Raw genomic sequence first — 20,335 nt, 5'->3', positions numbered from 1 at the left:
TTGAGTGCTGAAATGAAATGATTTCTAGGTATACCCCTACTTCTGTGTTTCAATAGCTGACTTCTATTATACCCCTGCATCTAAGCTTATGTAAAAAGTAAGATATTAGACAGCTCCTTTTCTGTCATCATCATCAGCCATTTAATTTTCTGTTCTAAAGTCTCCTTGATGGAAACTTTCAACTCTCTTACAGTCTTTTATGTGATATTTTATGTAGGCAAGTTGGTTACTCTGTGAATCACTGACTTTCAGTTTCTGGCTTCTATTTTAAGGGAAACCCTTCAACAATCAGGTCATCCTTAATGCTGCCGTGGCCAACATAATCGCCTCCATGCTGCTGAACCACAGATTTGAATATGATGATCCCATCTTACTGAAGCTCATGTTCTTAATGAATGAAAACATAAGACTCCTGGGGGAACCTATGGCCCAGGTAAGCTGTTCTTTCATTCATAGGTTTGCGATATTAAAGAGGCACTCCAGTGAAAATAATGTAATAAAGAAAAATGCTTCATTTTTACAATAATTATACATACATGATTTAGTCAGTGTCTGATTTACATTCTAACATTTATCACATGGTGACATTTTTCTGCTGGCAGGTAATGTCAGTGGAAGGAGATGCTGCTTGCTTTTTTGGCAGTTGGAAACAGCTGTAAACAGCTGTTATTCCCCACAATGCAACAAGGTTTTCCCACAACATCAGCCATACAGAGCCTCCTGATGATCTGTTTGATTAAAGGAATGGATTTCTCGTTGGAAAGGGGGTATCAGCTACTGATTGGGATGAAATTCAAATCTTAGTTACAGTTTCTCTTTAAAGAGAACCAGAGATGAAGCACCCTCTTGTATTTTACCTTATAAATCAGTGGAAACATGACAGTAAACACCTAATCTGCTCTTTGTTTCATTGTTCTCTGTTTAATCTGACTGTTATCACCTCTGATAAGAATCCCCGACTGAGCATTCAGTCTGGCTTTGCTACGGAAAAATTATAGTTGAGTCTGTCTTCTGTGGTGTCTTTTCAAGCCCAAGCCTGCCACCTGCTGGCTCTGCTATAATGACTCAGCTATAATCATTCCCGGCAAAGCCAGACTGAATGCTCAGTCCGGGATTCTTATCACAGCTGATAACAGACCCTTCTAGCAGTGAGAGAGCATGGTAAGTGTTTTCTCTAATGTTCTTACTGATATATATGGTAAAATACACAAGGGTGCTTCGTCTCTGGTTCCCTTAAGGGAAAAAGAACCCTCAATACCAGGGATGCCCACTGAGCAGATTGCAATGTACCGGTACATCGCAAAGGAATTCATGGCAGATCCTGACCGCACTAAATTTTCCATTCTGTATGCTCCTAAAATAAAAAAATGAAAAATTTGGTGTGCTCCTAAAATTGTACATAGGTAGACCATTTTGATTTGTTAATTTTTAAAGTAGCTCACAAGCTGAAAAAGTGAGAGCCCCTCTGTTCTATACAGTCATAGAAACCGAAGACTTCTGATAGAAACAAGAATGGATATTACTTTTCTGCAATAGAAACATAAGTGCAGAGTATTCAGAGCTACACATCTCTCCCTCAGTTGAATAAAAGATAGGTATTAGTTTGAAAAATATACATGATTCTATTTAAAGAGTAACTGTTAGCCCCCAAATTGAAATTTAAAACACTATTGCAATGTTTTATTTATTATATAAGTGATCCAAAAAGCCAATGTACAAGTTAAAAATCAATCTAATTTTGTTACTATCTAACCTTTTCCCCCAGCTCCGGACGCAAGCCGCATATCAGATACTGTAGCATGCAGAGCATGCCTATGTCTGGCCGACCCCCCTCTCCCCCCCAGGACCAGGTGCCAATATATTCTCCCCACCGCAGCTGACCGCTCTGACACGGAGAGAGAGCGGCAGCACTTCCAGAGCAGCACCGCAGAGCAGCCGCCGCCGAGTCACATGTGAGAGAATCACATGTGAGAGAGATGCACGGCGCTGGCTGCTCTGCGGTGCTGCTCTGGAAGTGCTGCCGCTCTCTCTCCGTGTCAGAGCGGTCAGCTGCGGTGGGGAGAATATATTGGCACCTGGTCCTGGGGGGGAGAGGGGGGTCGGCCAGACATATGCATGCTCTGCATGCTACAGTATCTGATATGCGGCTTGCGTCCGGAGCTGGGGGAAAAGGTTAGATAGTAACAAAATTAGATTGATTTTTAACTTGTACATTGGCTTTTTGGATCACTTATATAATAAATAAAACATTGCAATAGTGTTTTAAATTTCAATTTGGGGGCTAACCGTTACTCTTTAATTATTTTTGTTACTTTAGGGGCCATGCCCTATCCCATAGAGCTATATCAATTCATACCAAGCACTGATGAGGACCAACAGGTCCAAAACATGCTGTATATAAATATGTTGAATTGGCGTGGCTATTAGCAGTGCAGGATTATCCACCAGGCAACCTAGGCAGGTGCCTGGGGACTAGTGCGTGTCAATGGGCCCACCCAGGGCTAGATTTACCATAAGGCACTGTAGGCACGTGCCTACAGGCGCCTGATGGTGGAAAGGCGGCTCACTCCCCTCCCCGAGTGCTCCCCTCCCTCCTTCCCTATGCAGAGTCTTGATGAGAATGTCTGCCTCTAATACTTTTAGCCGTAGACCCTGCTCTCAGCATTCCATTGACCTCTTGCTACCCAATACTGAGGTTCCTCTAGCTACCTACTTGGGGGCACCTCTAGCTACTAAATATTGAGGGTACTTCTGGCTACCTTATTCTTAGGGCCACCTTTAGCTACCTATGATGGGCAAGGGAAGTAAGGGAGACGTGACAGCTGGGCCAGCCAGCACACTTGCAGTGCGGTTCAGTGGGGGTTTGTCGGTTCAGGGAGGGATACATCTAAGGTGCCAAAACATCTGTGCCTATAGGCTCCTGTGATGTAAATCCGGGCCTGGGCTCACCAGCCACCTTCTCTGATCCCTCTCAACTTCAGATTACCAAAAGGACCACAAGGGGGCCCCAAAACGACTACCTTGCCTAGGGCCCCATTACATCTTAATCCATATCTGGCTATTAGCTACTATACATCAGCAGGTCTGGATGTATAGCCTTGCTTCAAGGGCAGAAAGGGATGATTTGCCTATTCGGGAGAAATGCATCATGGGAAACCACATTTGCTCACACACAGCTGAATTATTGCACATACCTTCTGTTCTAAGAAGGCAAATTACATTTATTAGGGCTTCTCTGTCTGTCTGCAATACCAATCAGCCTGGGGGAAGGGGGAGGGGGTGGGAGGAGTTTGGTGGACATGGGCTGATTAACTTATGTATTGTAAAGGAGCTATCACAGAAGGCTCATACATTTCACGCTCACTCGCATAATATTATTATAAGCTATCTAATCACACCAGAAACATTATTTTACTTCCCCCCCCCCCCCTCTGAGGTCTCTCTATTAGCGAGTTAAGGGGGATTCCCTGCAGGAGGCGGCCACCAGTGGCGTCACTAGGGGGTGCGGACCGCACCAGGTGTCACCTGCAGAGGGGGTGACACCAAGCTCCAGGCTAAGGTAAAGTGGAGTAAGGCTATGTAGATATAGTCCAGGCAAGTGCTTGTTGTACTTTTCTCTCCCGCTCTTCTCCCTTCTGGCTGCTCCATGTTGAGCTGATAATGAAGTTCAGGGGCCACCAGGGCCACATGGTGATCATTTTAATATTCCCCTATAACAAGCAACGTTACTACCTAGTGAGGTTGGAGGTTCATGGGGTAAGAGGGGGTGACACCACGAGTTTGCGTACCAGGTGTCACCAACCCTAGTAATGCCTCTGGCCAGTCGGCCACCACTTGTTCAAGAAGGTAAACGAGTGGCAGCCGAGGGGGGGGGGGGGGGGGAGGGGTGTTTAGGATGATGCCACTAGGAAGACGCCGCCTGGCGCACAACATTCAGGTGGAGTCATAGGCGGACCGCCCCTGGGTAGCTAGAGGAGAGGAGGATACTAAATTTATTTAAACTCTCAGTTAGCAATTAAGCCTTGCAGCTAAGGATAATTGCCTCCTCCCTCTGGCATGTTTATACCTTACTTTATATTGTCCTGAATAGCCCAATTTTAATGATTGATATTGATTTGCATGTCAGTCAATGGCTCAACGCTCAACAAGTTGCTTTGTGTATGAGAGAGAGCACAGCATTTGGGTTCCTCTGTTGAAAAAAAAAATGAGAAAATAAATAAAAATTATCCATAACTGACCTAGGTTTGAAAAAAAAAGTACATTTATAACTTGAAATAACAATAAAGAAATAAATAATAATTAAAGAGAATCTGTGAGTTAAAAAACAAAAAAGCCCACTGATATTTACCGTGAGGTACAGACTAACCAGCAAGCTCATGGTGACCCAGAACTCATTGGAGTGTGTAAGGGACTACAATGGTCCTAAAAGCCCCCTTACTAAGATGTTAAGAAAAACAAAAATTTGCTTTCCTAAAACAGAAAGAATTTGCGATAATTCAGGTTGGAGTGAGCTCGAGATGTCTCAGACAGATGCAGACTGTGCCTTCCCCCTTCCAGTATGAATGGTGCAGATGGTGAAAATCCATTGTGGTCATATTTTCATAATTTTGTACTAACCATAGTTAATCATGTGGTTAGTGCAAAAATGTAATCACAATAAATTGTGATTTTGCAATGCAAACTTGAATCCATGTAATTTATTTTTAAATGTCCACCCCCCTAACTGGTGTGTTCTCCTCCTGCAGTCCCAAGCTTTGGAAAACTTTAGTAGTTACGGTACCACATGATATTTACCGTGGGAGGGGAAAGCCCAAGGCAACAGTGACAGTAATATTTACTGGGACACTAGTGGCTTTCCGTCTCAGGCTCCGGCAAAAATAGCCAAGGCCATTGGGTCCGCTTAGGTCGCGCCTGCGCAGTAGAGTGGACCTGGGTGGGCTCAGCTATTTCTGCCAGAGGGCAAGCCACTAGTGCACCTGTGGAGGAGCGCCAACAAGCTGACTTCAGGGGGAGCCAGCGCCAGATCCTCTCTGGTGAGGAGGACAGGGGGTACCTCTTTAGGATCCAGAGGCTTCCCCCTCATGAGCTAAGAACCCCCTAGGGGCACTTTTTCCCTTCAGGTACACTTAAAGAGCCTCTAAAGCCTCCTTAAAATCACATTTTTATTTTAAAAACCTCTTAAAGTGGAATATAACCCTGCATTTCAACTTTGCTCTAAAACATTATTTACAGCATATTATATGCAACCAGCATTTTTTTTTTTACTAGACCAGCATTGGAAGGGTTACACACAGAGCTTTAAAGTTCTGTGTAGAGAACTGCTCCCCGCAGCCGAAGTTTAGATAGATACATTTAAGTAAAGAGAATGTAACAAGTGTGGAATGTGACTCACTCTCTCTGACTGTGCAGGAGCTGGAGGACAGCCAAAGAGTGTGTAACATTCCTCACGTGTTACACTCTGTGTACTTAAATGTATCTATATAAACTTCAGCTGCGGGGAGCAGTTCTCTCCACAGAACTTTAAAGCTCTGTGTGTAACCCTTCCAATGCTGGTCTAGAAAAAAAATGCTGGTTGCATATAATATGCTGTAAATAATGTTTTAGAGCAAAGTTGAAATGCAGGGTTATATTCCGCTTTAAAGAGGAGCTGTTAGGTATAAGGTCTCAGAGAAAATAAACACATATATCAGTAGCTAAATATTGGCTGTACTTACATTATATAGGCATTTCACTGTCCACGTTTGGATTTCACAGAATTTGTATATAGTATATTCAGAGATTGATGCTCCTGACAGCTCATGGCAGGTTCCATGTTTGTCTGTCTCCTATGAAGCCAAATGTGTTGTCATGTCCTGCCTGCTTCCTGATGATTCCACTCACAGAAAAGCTCGTACTGAATAACACTACTGTGCAGTGAATATTAATTAGCCATGTGGCTAGGAACAATAGCGGACTCCTGCAGTGTACTCTGCCCGGAGATTTATCAGTGCTGTGCGCTGGACTGAGTTACATGCTGTTGTAACTTGACCCTGTAACTTCTCACTAGCAGCCGAGGGGGAGGGCCCCAGAATGCTTTGCTGTATGTTATGCGGCCTCTCGTTCTTTTAAGAGCTTGGGAATACAGAGCCTTGCTGTCAGCACACATCAAAAGTAAGGGAGATTTTTAACTTCAGTATTGCCTTTTTGGCTTGCTTCTAAACTGTTTAACACAGGAGAATAGAGGTTTAAATTAGCTTTTGCAGCCTGACAGTTACTCTTTAAAAAGAACCCAAGGTGTGTTTAAAGAATGTTATCTGCATACAGAGGCTGGATCTGTCTATACAGCCCAGCCTCTGTTGCTATCCCAAACCCCACTAAGGTCCCCCTGCACTCTGCAATCCCTCATAAATCACAGCCATGCTGTGAGGCTGTGTTTACATCTGTAGTGTCAGTCTCAGCTGCTCCCCCGCCTCCTGCATAGCTCCAGTCCCTGCCCCCGTCCCTTCCCTCCAATCAGCAGGGAGGGAAGAGATGCAGGCGGGGACTGGAGTTCTGTAGGAGGCGGGGAGAGCAGCAGACTGACACTATAGAGATAAACACAGCCAGCTCTGACAAGCTGTTTGTCAGCAGCGTGGCTGTGATTTATGAGGGATTGCAGAGTGCAGGGGGACCTTAGGGGGGTTTGGAATAGCAACAGAGGCTGGGCTGTATAGGCAGATCCAGCCTCTGTATGCAGATAATATTCTTCAAACCCACCTTGGGTTCTCTTTAAGAGTTATTTAAAATAAAAATGTGATTTTAAGGAGACTTCAGAGTCTCTTTAAATACTAATTGGCTATTGTATTTAATAGGTGGCTATTGTATTTAATAGGCTGAGTTTTCCGAATTAGTAAGGGGGGAAATGTAGCAAATTGCCCATAGAGGAAAACAATCTGTTAGGGTAAAAAAAAAATCTTTTTTTTATTTTTTTTTATTATTTTTTCTTTTTTTGATTTTTCCAGCTATACAACATGTTCCCTAGGCTTATAGACCCCCTACCCGGAGTGCACAATAAAATTGCTGAAAACGCTGAGGAGATGCACAAGTTTATGAGAGAGACGTTTACTAGGCAAAGGAAGGACCTGGATGTGAACGATCAGAGAAATATAATTGATGCCTACCTGGTAAAACAGCAAGAGGTAAGGGCTACTGAACAATGCCTAAAAGTGTTAGAGTATGTAGACACAGGGCAAGCTGGAACCAAACTTTCTCTCACCAGGTCTCATGTTTGTTATACACATCTTGATAACATTGCATTACTAATGCACATTGCACAGTGTCATCTCACCTGGCTTCTCTCTGATGTGTAGGGGAAGCCCGAATCCACTCTGTATTACCATGATGATAACCTAACAGCGCTGATAGCACAACTCTTTGGTGCCGGAATGGAGACAACTTCCACCACTCTGAGATGGGCCATCCTGATCATGATCAAATACCCGGAAGTCCAAAGTAAGAGATGTGAATGCCAACTGCTCTGCGTATATGTGCACCTCACAATCCTCTAGGTCCGTGCATGAATTGTTTTGTATTATTTCAGGATAGCACCATTTACCATCAAAAAATGCTTTTCTAGATCTCTGCAGTACTCGGTTGCAGAGATTATGTATGTTGTTGTAGCTGATATCAAATAAATCAATTTACCAGTACCTGGTCAACAGCCTGGGCCTTGGAAACTTCCTGTCTGTGTTGCCAGTGACTGTCTGTGCTGTAGACTGCAGTCTTCTCAGACAGATGCAGACTGTGCCTTCCCCCTTCCAGTATGAATGGTGCAGATGGTGAAAACCCATTGTGGTCATATTTTCATAATTTTGTACTAACCATAGTTAATCATGTGGTTAGTGCAAAAATGTAATCACAATAAATTGTGATTTTGCAATGCAAACTCGGAATCCATGTAATTTGTTTTTAATCCCTTCAATCCTTGTCTTGATCCAGTCCACCAAACGAAGTTGCGATCACAATCCTGCCTCCCCAATAGGAGCCTAGGATTTCCCTGTAAAAAAGCAGGTGATAGTGCAATACTGCCTTTTAAGAAGCACCACGTGAGTCACTTCAGTGGTGCTTCTTAAAAGGCAGTATTGCACTATCACCTGCTTTTTTACAGGGAAATCCTAGGCTCCTATTGGGGAGGCAGGATTGTGATCGCAACTTCGTTTGGTGGACTGGAATTTGTTGGAGAGTGTGTGTACTCGGTTGAAGTCTGCGGATCCCCAATACAATAATTGGTGACATTGGTGCAAATCTATATATTTATACTTATATTACTGTGGAGCGCTGTCCTTTTCTCCTCTCCTGGGAGTGATCCTTGTTGTTTAATCCTTGTCTTGAATTGAGGATTTGGCAGTTTTGTCCACCCCTAACTGGTGTGTTCTCCTCCTGCAGTCCCAAGCTTTGGAAAACTTTAGTAGATACAGTACCACATAGATGCATAGAGAACAGCAGAGAGTATTGTCCACATTTACATCAGAACTAATCACTTAATTCTTAATCTCTAACAGAAAAAGTGCAAAGTGAAATTGATCGAGTCATCGGCACAGCTCCTCCTAAACTAGAGCATAGGAAGCAGATGCCCTACACGGAAGCTGTCGTCTGTGAGGTCCAACGCTTTGGGGATATCGCTCCGACCAATCTTCCTCATGCAACCGCTCAAGATGTAACCCTACGTGGCTATTTTATCCCAAAAGTAAGTAACAAAATTTAAAAAACTGCACCACTGATTTTGGCTACACATGCAATAATTCATATTCTAGTAATTCAAAATAGATAGGGGATAGAAACATTTTTACTTGAGGGTGTTCTTGTTTTCTTTGTCCCCACTACTGATATTTATCCTCACTTCCTATCCCTGGGACTACCATCAAAATCGGTGACTTAGATTTTAAATCTGGTAGTCTGAGGGTAGGAGTAGAATTGGGAGGCAGCAATACAAGCTAGTTTGAAAAAAAAAATCTCTGAATGGGTGATTCACAGGGAATAGGAGCACCCTAGAGCAGTGTTTCTCAACATTTTATTGGTATGTACCCCTTTTAAAACCCTGTACTCACCAAGTACCCCCTAGCATGGTAAAACATTATCACACGTACCCCTTGACAAATATATATTTAATCGTAGTACATTATAATTGGTTCTAAACCATTTCCAAGCATTTACTATTGCTTTTAATTTGCTAAAATACTAATTTGGTGCTGTTTAAATAAGATTTATCATTTTCTAAAACTCTAAATTTGTTATTTTTGGTTAAGTATAATCAAGCCCGAGTACCCCCTAGAACCCTCAGAAGTACCCCCTGGGGTACGCGTACCACACGTTGAGAACCTATGCCCTAGAGCATGGCTGTGGCTACATTCAGGTGTGATATGAGGTCTATCATGAGTATAGCTGTCTCTCAAGGTCTAACAAGACCACTTTATGGCAAGGCATGTTGGCCAAGTCTATTTTTCCCCTCCTTTTTAATTCTAGACATGGTTTATGGTGCTGGATGGTGTGATTACTATTGATGCACTACACTTGACGTTGTAGGATAGTATATTAATCTATTGGGTGCCACACACGAGTTATCCCAATATAGTAGCAGATAACAGTACTGCTGTGGTGAGTATGCACAGATATACTCAGAAATACTGTGATCTTCCAGTCACATGGCTTATGGCTTTATATGTATAGATAGCACAAGTGCTATCGATCCTGCCTTCCAATACTTCCATCTAGTGAGGGAAAATGGTAACACACTGCCCACAGTACTACTATTGTGCTAGTACTGTAGCTTGCACATGATAACTATTAGAATACTACTTTTTTAACTGTGAGAAGATTCCGACTAAGTTTTTGTTTGCTAATACCCGTATTTTTTTTTTAATGTTCAGCTACAACAGTATTATCAATGCAAACGGTATGTGGGGAAGTTGCCTATTTGCAATTCCTTTTTTGTGTTTGTTTTTTACTAATTAAAAGAAAAAATATCAAACACAAAATCCAGAACAGGGAAGTCCCTAGACGTTTATTGTATGTGGGGCTATGCGTCAACATTTCTGCAAGTTTAACATGTGCTCACACTGCCTGAGCATGCTACCTAGTAGTGAGGAAATATTGCACATAAGAAATTGCCCAGCAGCACTCTAGTTATGTTAATGAAGTTATGATTAAAAAGGTAAACCCCCCCCCCCCCCCCTACATATCATGGGAAGGGGTTTTCATAAGGGAAACCTCAGACATTTTAACAAAAAGCAGATCTACTTACCCGGGGCTTTCGCCAGCCCCAGGCAGCGTATGTATCCCTTGTCACAGCTCTGCACTCAGTCAGTCTCCAGGGTCCCCTCTGTTGCAGCTGCCGACCGGGCAAGGTCGTTGCCCCTTTTTTCCTGCTACCCTAAAAACTTGTGAAAAAGTACTACCACATTTATTTTGAGTATTTTCTTGTTTGCTGGGGGTTTAAATGGCATTTTCTGACAATTACAAGCAGGGGCTTAACTAGAAATCACTGGGTCCCCTGCAAAAGTTTGGATGGGGCCCCCTCCCCCTACACACTGAACAGGTACTGTCTACAAATCTTTGTCTACAACACTTTGTTTGATTCATTATCAGTGGCTAAGTAAATGCAGTCATTAGAACAATTGTGCAGAGAGCAGAAAGCTTTTTTTCTCCTTGCCCTTAGTTGTCACTCTCTCAGTACAGGCCCCCCTGTGGCTTCTGGGCCCTCCTGCAGCTGCATCGCTTGCAGGGTCTATTGTTACGCCCCTGATGACAAGCTGTGAAGATATCACCTAGGAGAAAATTTAGGAGAAAAAGTGAATTGCATATGGGCCTACCTGGCTGACATATTATCCCCAGACCTGGCGGCAAAGTTATAACTTCATTGGTGTGCTGCTTTACTTAAAGAGACTCTGTAACAACAAAAACCTCCCCTGGGGGGTACTCACCTCGGGTGGGGGAAGCCTCCGGATCCTAATGAGGCTTCCCACGCCGTCCTCTGTCCCACGGGGGTCTCGCTGCAGCCCTCCGAACAGCCGGCGACAGAGCCGACTGTAGCTTCAATATTTACCTTTGCTGGCTCCAGCGGGGGCGCTGTGGCGACTTTCGGCACGGAAATAGACGGAAATACCCGATCTCCGTTGGGTCCGCTCTACTGCGCAGGCGCTGGAAACTTGCACCTGCGCAGTAGAGCAGACCCGACGGCGATCGGGTATTTCCGCCTACTTCGGAGCCGACAGCCGTCAGAGCGCCTGCGCAGGAGCCAGGAAGGTAAATATTACGTCACCGCTGCACGGAGGGCTGCAGCGAGACCCCTGACGGATGGAGGACGGCGTGGGAAACCTCATTAGGATCCGGAGGCTTCCCCCACCCGAGGTGAGTACCCCCCAGGGAACGTTTTGTCGTTACAGTTCCTCTTTAAATTTTCACAGGATTTAACTAATATGTAACACTGTCTGCTGCACAATGATTTTTTTACTCTACAAACTGGTTTCTCTCCAGGGCACCACCATTATGCCGGTGTTGTCTTCTGCATTAAGAGATGAAGCTTACTTCGCAAAACCTTATGAGTTTTACCCAGAACACTTTCTTGATGCAGATGGGAATTTCAAAAAGATCGAGGCCTTCATCCCCTTCTCACAAGGTAATCCATAGAAAGTCATGTTCACGGGAGTCCCGGCTGTGTCAGCCACTGATTGTAAACTATCATCTGTCAATTCTAACTGTGAATAACCTCATGATGTCATGAAGTAGGGCTATGTATTCCAGCATAATCTTGGGGTGGTAGAACCTTTGTCTTAGTGCTGCGTAAGAAGTAAGTGTTATTTAAACACTAAATAATGATCACAATTCAGTACCCTAACTTCCAGGGGCATAACTAGGGGGAAAGCAGTCCCTGCGACTGCAGGGGGGGGCACAGAGGTCTGGGGATCTGAACTACTAACCTTCCCTTTCTCTGATACCCCAGATCAGTTGTTTGTGGCTACACATGTTATGGGGTGGAGATCATGATGGCCGTGCTTTTATGACCCTTGTAAGATGGGCCTTCAGGCTGTGAGGTTCACCAAAATAGGAGGCAAGGGCAGGTTTGTGAACATTAACCTCCTTAGCGGTAACCCCGTGTGTGACACGGGGTAAGCTGCCGGAGGGTGCCGCTCAGGCCCTGCTGGGCCGATTTAAATAATGTTTTTTTTGCTGGACGCAGCTAGCACTTTGCTAGCTGCGCCAGCACCCCGATCGCCGCCGCCGCGCGCCAGATCGCCGCTATCCGGTGCGGCACGCGCCCCCCCCCCAGACCCCTGCGCTGCCTGGCCAATCAGTGCCAGGCAGCGCCAAGGGGTGGATCGGGTCTCCCAATGTCGTCCCGACATCGCTGACGTCGGTGACGTCATCCCGCCCCGTCGCCATGGCGACGGGGGAAGCCCTCCAGGAAATCTTGTTCTTTGAACGGGATTTCCTGATCGCCTATCGCCGGAGGCGATCGGCGGGGCTGGGGGGATGCCGCTGAGCAGCGGCTATCATGAAGCGAGCCCTGGGCTCGCTACATGATTTAAAAAAATAAAAATAAAAAAAAAACTGCTGCGCTGCCCCCTGGCGGTATTTTTCATACCGCCAAGGGGGTTAAGGTGGCCCCATCAAATGTTTGCTGGAGGCCCCCTGACTTGCAGTTACGCCCCTGCTAACTTCCTACTGAAAGTAAGGCATTTGTTCACAAACACAACACATCCCACTTGCCCAGTATAATAGTAAATACACATAATAACACCTAGCTTCCATTTCTAATGCAGTATAATAATGACTCAAATGCAGAGATTGGAATAAAGTTTAATTTTGGAGCCAATAAATCTTGGTTCATCATTTGCGAATTAACATGTTCTCCAAGGTTCTACAGGTTCTCAAAAAAGCTTCACTATATTAGGCCCTGTGGGTTCAGTTAAAGGGGCACTATAGCAAAAAATTGTAAAATTTAAAATATGTGCAAATATACAAATAAGAATTATGTTTTTTCCAGAGTAAAATGAGCCATACATTACTTTTCTCCTATGTTGCTGTCACTTATAATAGGTAGTAGAAATCTGACAGAAGCGACAGGTTTTGGACTAGTCCATCTCTTCATGAGGGATTCTCAGGGATTTATTTATTTTCAAAAGCACTTAGTGAATGGCAGTTGCTCTGTCCAACTGCCAAAAAACTGTGCAGCGAGCAGGGAAGCTGGCCAGCATCATTGTTTAAATCCTTTTCAGGGAATATCTTTATAAAGAATAAAAGCCTTGCTGAGAATCCCCCATGAAGAGATGGACTAGTCCAAAACCTGTCACTTCTGTCAGATTTCTACTACTTTCTGTAAGTGACAGCAAGATAGGAGAAAAGTCATTTATGGATCATTTTACTCTGGAAAAAAAACATACTTCTTATTTGTCTATGTTTGCACATATTTTAAATTTTACAATTTTTCGCCATTGTGCCTCTTTAAAGTGGACCTGAACTCAGAACTTAGAATACACAACAGCATAATAACAGCAAGACACATTTTAGTTACAGCTGATACAAATCCTAAAATAAATCTGCACAGTTTCTACTTCTTGATTCTTGGAAGCAGACATAGGGCTCGATTCACAATGCGGTGCTAACCTAGTTAGCTTGCCTAAAGGCTTTGGGCAAGCTAACTAGGGTGCTAAGTAGTTAGAACGCACAAAGCTTTAAGAAATTGAGCAAAGTTTTTCGCACAAAACTTTACGCGTGTAAAGTTTTGCGCTGTGCGGTGCGTGCGAAACGTCTCGTTAAACACTCTAAATTTAGCACGGGAACGGTGCAACGTTTCGCGTGCAGCGCTAAACTTTACGCGCATAAAGTTTTGCGCGCAAATTAGTGTGCAAAAAGCTCTTTAACATCCTTGGCGGTATGGACGAGCTTAGCCCTCCAGCGGTCATGGACGAGCTCAGCTCGTCCATGACCGCTGGAGGGCGCTGCTCATGCCCCACTGGGCCGATTTTAACAATTTTTTTTAAAACACGCAGCAAGCACTTTGCTTGTTGCGTGTTGGTCCCGATCGCCGCCGCTCGTCACCGCCGATGCGCCACTATCCGCTGTGTAACCGCCGCCCCCCCCCCCTCGCCGAGACCCCTGCGCAGCCTGGCCAATCAGTGCCAGGTAGCGCTGAGGGGTGGATCGGGACTCCATCTGACGTCACGACGGCGACGACGTCGATGATGTCATCGCGATTGTCGTCATGGCGACGGGGGAAGCCCTTTAGGAAATCCCGTTCAGAACGGGATTTCCTTACGTGGGTACGCACCGGACGCCGCAGGGATGGGGGCATCATATAGCTAGCGCTAGGCTAGCTACATGATTTAAATAAAAAAAAAATTCAAAACTGCTGCGTCGCCACCCTGGCGCAGGTAATAGAACGCCAGGGTGGTTAAGGCATGCTAAGGGGCTTTTCACAGGCGTGCTAACACTTAGCACCCTTTTGTGAATCAAGCCCATATTGTTTACAGCCTGTACATTCAAATGGGCTTATTTGCTTATCTGCCATAGACTGTCATGTGACACAGGGGAGGATCAAATTACAACTTGTGATTAGACACGATGAGGGGGAATTACACAGGCTAAACTCCTCTTAAATATATACAGGGTGCATTTCTGTTATGTTTTCCTTGTGTCCTGTGCTAGAGTTCGGATCCACTTTAACCCCGTGACTGTTAGGTATAAACCTTAAGGTGGCCACACACGATACAATAAAATGATCCGATTTTACGGCAATTCGATAAAAACGATCGGCTCTCCAGAAAAAAAACAAAAGCTTTTTCCTCATTCGACTGAAAAATCCGATCGGATTTCCCGTTTTCTTCGATTTTTAGCTATCCGGAATGCCAGATATTTTTTTTCAATCTTTCTAAAGATTGTATGGTGTGTGTTAGATTGACATTTTTTTTTAATTTACACACCCTAGCAATATTGTCAGTTTCCAATCATTTTTATCATAATTGGGGAAGAAATTGAACATACGTGTGTGGTACATTGGTCATATTTTTGAAATTTTACAAATCAGTCAGAAAAATTGATTGCAATTCATTAATTGAACAGATATTTAAAAAAATTGCATGGTGCGTGGACACCTTTAGTAATGACAGGCACATATAGTAGAATGTAGGGAATGATCCAGATGACCCTTTTATGTTATTAGTTATTCTTGTCTCAGCATCAAAAATGCTTCTTATCTCTATATATTGGTATATAACCCCACAATTGATGCTTAGCCTAGGCTATAATGTCACGCTGTCAGCCCATTGCACGCTGAAAGACCAGGGCTCATATGCAATTATTTTTTTCACCTTTTTCTCCTAGGAGATAATTTTCATCTTCTCTTTAAAGAGACTCTAACATCAAAAACATCCCCTGGGGGGTACTCACCTCGGGTGGGGGAAGCCTCCGGATCCTAATGAGGCTTCCCACGCCGTCCTCTGTCCCACGGGGGTCTCGCTGCAGCGCTCCGAACAGCCGGCGACAGACCCGACTGTCAGTTCAATATTTGCCTTTGCTGGCTCCAGCGGGGTCGCTTTTGCTGCTTTCGGCTCTGAACTACACGGAAATACCCGATCTCAGTCGGGTCCGCTCCACTGCGCAGGCGCCGGAAACTTGCGCCTGCGCAGTAGAGCAGACCCGACGGCGGTCGGGTATTTCCGCCTACTTTGGAGCCGACAGCCGTCAGAGCGCCTGCGCAGGAGCCGGTAAGGTAAATATTGATGTCATCTTTCACGGAGGGCTGCAGCGAGACCCCTGAGGGACGGAGGACGGCGTGGGAAGCCTCATTAGGATCCGGAGGCTTCCCCCACCCGAGGTGAGTACCCCCCAGGGGATGTTTAGATGTTACAGATCCTCTTTAAAGTAACATTTCAGCATTTTACAATTGAAAAAGTACTATCAAATTTATTTTGAGGATTTTCTTGTTTACTCGTGGCTTAAAGAGAACCCGAGGTGGGTTCTAAGAATGCTATTAGCACACAGAGGCTGGGTCTGCATATAATGCCCAGCCTCTGTTGCTATACTGTCTCCCCCCAGGCCCCCTCTGCGCTCTGCTGTGCCCCCATAAATCACACCGCTGTTCTGGCGACACGCAACGTGTTGCTAGCTGGCTGTTTACATCCACACTGTCACTCTCCGCCGCTCCCCCGCCTCCTCTATATCGCCGCTCCCCGCCTGCGTCCCTTCCCTCCAATCAGTGGGGAGGGAAAGGAGGCAGCCGGGAAGCAGCGATATAGAGGAGGCCCATATGCAATTAACTGTTTCTCCTAAGTTTTCTCCAACTTGATATTTCTATACCAAGTTTTCAATAAAATGTCTTTTAAACCCTCAGCCAGCCAGAAAATGCACAAAAATTATCTTGATAGTACCCTTTTTTTTTACTACTTCTGGTACTTTTTCTGTTGTGAAATTCTGAAAAGAAGTTAAAAAAAATATCACCTGGTGAAAAAGTGAATTGCATATGGGCCCAGGTGTTGTTGTTTGGGATCACTTCACAAATAAACATTCCACAGTAATGCCACTATCTGTGATAAACTAATACACGCGCACTTCTCGCCGTACAATTTTGCCTAGGCAAGGGATCTAGTCGGATCACATTGCATGCTGGGACAAATACTGCACAGTCTCCCAGAATAGCAAACACAAACAAAATCACATAAAAATAACATGCATTTGCTTTTTTTGAGGGTGTAACGGCCATGTTTTTTTTTCTTTTTTACTGGCATGTTGGCAGTTGCAGGGTGTAAGAGCAGTGGTAATTGACAATACCTGACCCAGCTAGCCCCCTGGATCAGGTAGCTTTTTTTTTTTTTTTCTTTAAAGGTCCACCTTGTTTTAGTTTAAGAATGTAAATCAGGGTGTGGAAGGAAGATTTTACAATGGGCAAAAATTGATAAATCAGATTCAAATGAATATTGTGCAAAATACACAATTTTACTCATATAGATCTATTCAGTTATGTACCTCTTTAAAAAAAATCTTTTAATTATTTTTCATGCAATGATCTTGGCGATATGAGCTGATTTCATTTTTTTGTAGGTAAAAGAAGTTGTGCTGGAGAAACTTTGGCCAAGATGGAGCTGTTCCTCTTCTTCACAACACTGCTGCAAAACTTCACCTTCCAGGCCCCTCCTGGTGCTGAAGTGGATCTCACTCCTACAATGAGCTCTACCAATGCCCCTTCACCCCATGAAGTCATTGCCATGCCTCGTAACTGAGACCTTCCAAGAGGATGTGCGCTTGAGATGCAGCTTAACCACTTCCTGCAAAATGGCCATATATAATCATTCTATTTGTGCATCATTAGTGAAAATAGGACATTTATATAAATGCATGTACACGACCTGGGAGAGCTCTCGCATGTTGCACATTTCAACAAGTAGTGATTCCAGCTTCACTGTTTTTTTGGCTGCAGTAGTGTCTGAATCACACCAGAAACAAGCATGTGACATATCCATTCAAGCTTAAAGGGACTCCGAGCTCACCCAAAAAAAGAAAGTTGTACTCACCAGGGGCTTTCTCCAGCCCAGTGCTGGTCGGGAGGTCCCACGCCGGCATCCTGGCTCCTCTCCTTCTCCCCGCTCCGGTATGGCTGACAGGCCGCAGCCCGGGCGACACTCGGTAGAGTGTCGGGCTGCAGCTTCCGCGTATGATGCGGCTGACGTCACACGCCGGCCGCCTCGCGTCATCACGGTGGCCGGCGTGAAAGTACTGCGCATGTGCGATTAAAGCGTGCATGCGCAGTACTTTCACGCCGGCCGCCGTGATGACGCGAGGCAGCCGGCGTGTGAAGTAATCCGCGTCATACGCGGAAGGAGCAGCCCGACACTCGGTCAGACTATAGCACTGATAAGAAATTACAGCCATAAAACACTTTCCTGTCAGTAAATGGCCTCTGAGGGCAGGAAAGAGAAAAAAGGCTCAATAATTCATAGATTTGAGCTCTGGCATACTTTAGTGAAGGTGTCATCACTGAGCAGAGACAATGAAATAATAAAAACTTAAAGACTAGATTTAAAAACAAAACTGTTGGAGATCTAAAAAAAACATTTTTAGGAGAAGGAGGATAGATACAATTGTTTTTCTCATCAGTTTATTTTCACCTTGGATGTCATTAAAAGGAAATATTAAGTTAAAAATAATGTGACCAGTTACTTACATGGGGTTTGTTCCAGACCCCTGACATCCTTCTGGTTCCATGCTGTCATTATGTGCTGTTCCAGGATTTCCAAACACTGGGGTGTTTATGAATGAATCTACCTTTTGCAATTACATATGGTAACCAGTTTAATTTTATAAGCTTGCAATAATATAACAAAATCCATATTTATAGTTTTAATAAATATGGTGTGGGAGGTAAACAGTTAATTTTAAATGTAAAATAATGTATTTATTTAATAAAAAATGGATGTGGGTGTAGTTTTAATATTTGGCCACAAGATGGCCACAGTCAAAAAGTCCTGGGAGCGATTGATCTCGCTTCCAGGAACCAGAATGAAGATGGGGAAACGTTTTTCTACTCAGAAAGACCGCAGCCTCTGATAAGAGGCTGCCGTTTTTTCTGCGGGGGATCTATAATCCCATTCATTGATCGCTGGGCTAACGCCCGGTGGGAGCAAGCGCAGCCTATCTGGATGAGAATGTTCGTCCAGATAGGCTTAAGTGGTTAAAGGATAACTGAAGTGAGAGGGATATGGAAGCTACCATATTTATTTCCTTTTACACAGTACCAATTGCGTGGCTGTCCTGCTGATCCTGTGCCTTTAAGGACTCTTTTACATCTGAGCCTGTTTTCTGTGGTTTAACGCAAAGTCAATACTTAAAGTTAACCAAGCTACAATGAAAGTCTATAGACTTTCATTTTACCTTTCACATCCAAAGCTGCGTTTTGGTGCATTGACGTTCAACACACCTTGGAGCTTTCAATCGCCCGGAGCCAGCATTTTCCCATTCGGTGAATTAATAACTACTTCTGCTAATTGCGTTGCACTGCAACATCCGAATGACACGCCGCAGGCCATAATGTGTGCGAGAGAACAGCTCATGCACACCTTGACAATGATGATGTCTTAATTAGCGTGCAGGCTTTTCAATGCTTCTCTCTCTAATACAGACAAATTATTACACACTTTCAATTTCTTTTTATAATCAAAACAGTCCCATAAGGCCCTTACTTCATGCAGGACTGCACCCTCAAATATATCTAATGTTTTCTACAGGAGGTTTGTCCAGTGGCGTAGCTAAGGAGCTGTGGGCCCCGATGCAAGTTTTACAATGGGGCCCCCCAAGCACTCTATACATAAAAAATTGATACGGCGCACCAAAACCTACCAATGGCAACTACAGTGTCAGAGGTGCAAGAAGGGGATGGGGAGAAGTGTGTTAATGATTACCATTATACATAGCATCAATAGAAGTGATTATTATGAGCACAGGACCAAAAGAGAGCTAATACTGTAGTTGAGGGAGGGCCCTTCGGGGCCCCTCTGGCCCAAGGGCCCCGATGCGGTCGCTACCTCTGCACCCCCTATTGCTACGCCCCTGGGTTTGTCACAGAATATTCAGCTTGATTGACCTTACGAACTTATAAAAGTCCACCTCCCTATTAAACAAGTCTCCCTCAGTAGTAGGAACTAATCCTAAACCTTTGCACAAAACAACAACTGGAAATTTTAAGAATTGGGTTGCTTACCCCTCCTAATGATATCCCCTGTGTTTGGGGTTTCGTCCCTGTGCAAGGGTTTCCTCTGGTTCCGTTTGCTGTTGGTCCCTTCGCCGGTGCCTCCTGTGTCTATGCTGGTCCCAGACTCTGGAAAACCCTGAGCCAAGCCTGAGCTTATGTCTCCCTGGGCAGAGCTTTCAGAGGCTCTCCCAGTGATGCTGCTCAGTCCACTGTCACCAGGGATTCTCCTCCTCGGCTTGTGTGGACTTTCCCGGGCTTGCGGGGACCACTTCCTGGTTGCGGTACGTCACTTCCGGTTGGCGGATGATGCGGTCGGGACCCTGGTCCAGCACTTTCTCCGGACTCCTGCAGTGGACGGCGACCAGGCCTCCTCTCCTCTACAGTGGTTTGCAAAAGTAATTGCCCCCCTTGAAGTTTTCCACATTTTGTCATATTACTGCCACAAACATGAATCAATTTTATTGGAATTTCACGTTCCACGTGAAAGACCAAGACAAAGTGGTGTACATGTGAGAAGTGGAACGAAAATCATACATGATTCAACACATTTTTTACAAATAAATAACTGCAAAGTGGGGTGTGCGTAATTATTGAGCCCCCTTTGGTCTGAGTGCAGTCAGTTTCCCATAGACATTGCCT

General features: G+C 44.6%; 1 protein-coding gene across 1 annotated transcript in view; it reads left to right on the top strand.

The window, feature by feature from the left end:
- The window catches only part of LOC137504632 (uncharacterized), a 237,658-nt gene extending 220,427 nt beyond the window's left edge, over positions 1-17,231 (top strand). Inside the window, exons 15-20 of the mRNA XM_068233212.1 lie at positions 273-433; positions 6,981-7,157; positions 7,329-7,470; positions 8,520-8,704; positions 11,491-11,632; positions 17,053-17,231. Of these exons, the coding sequence (XP_068089313.1) occupies positions 273-433; positions 6,981-7,157; positions 7,329-7,470; positions 8,520-8,704; positions 11,491-11,632; positions 17,053-17,231 (986 nt within the window). The remainder of the gene's footprint in view (positions 1-272; positions 434-6,980; positions 7,158-7,328; positions 7,471-8,519; positions 8,705-11,490; positions 11,633-17,052) is intronic.
- Positions 17,232-20,335: the final 3,104 nt, after the last annotated feature.

This window comes from Hyperolius riggenbachi, chromosome 4, assembly GCF_040937935.1.
Source record: "Hyperolius riggenbachi isolate aHypRig1 chromosome 4, aHypRig1.pri, whole genome shotgun sequence".
Taxonomy (NCBI): domain Eukaryota; kingdom Metazoa; phylum Chordata; class Amphibia; order Anura; family Hyperoliidae; genus Hyperolius; species Hyperolius riggenbachi.
Note: the sequence above shows the minus strand (reverse complement) of the source record. Positions and strands in the feature narration are given on the sequence as shown.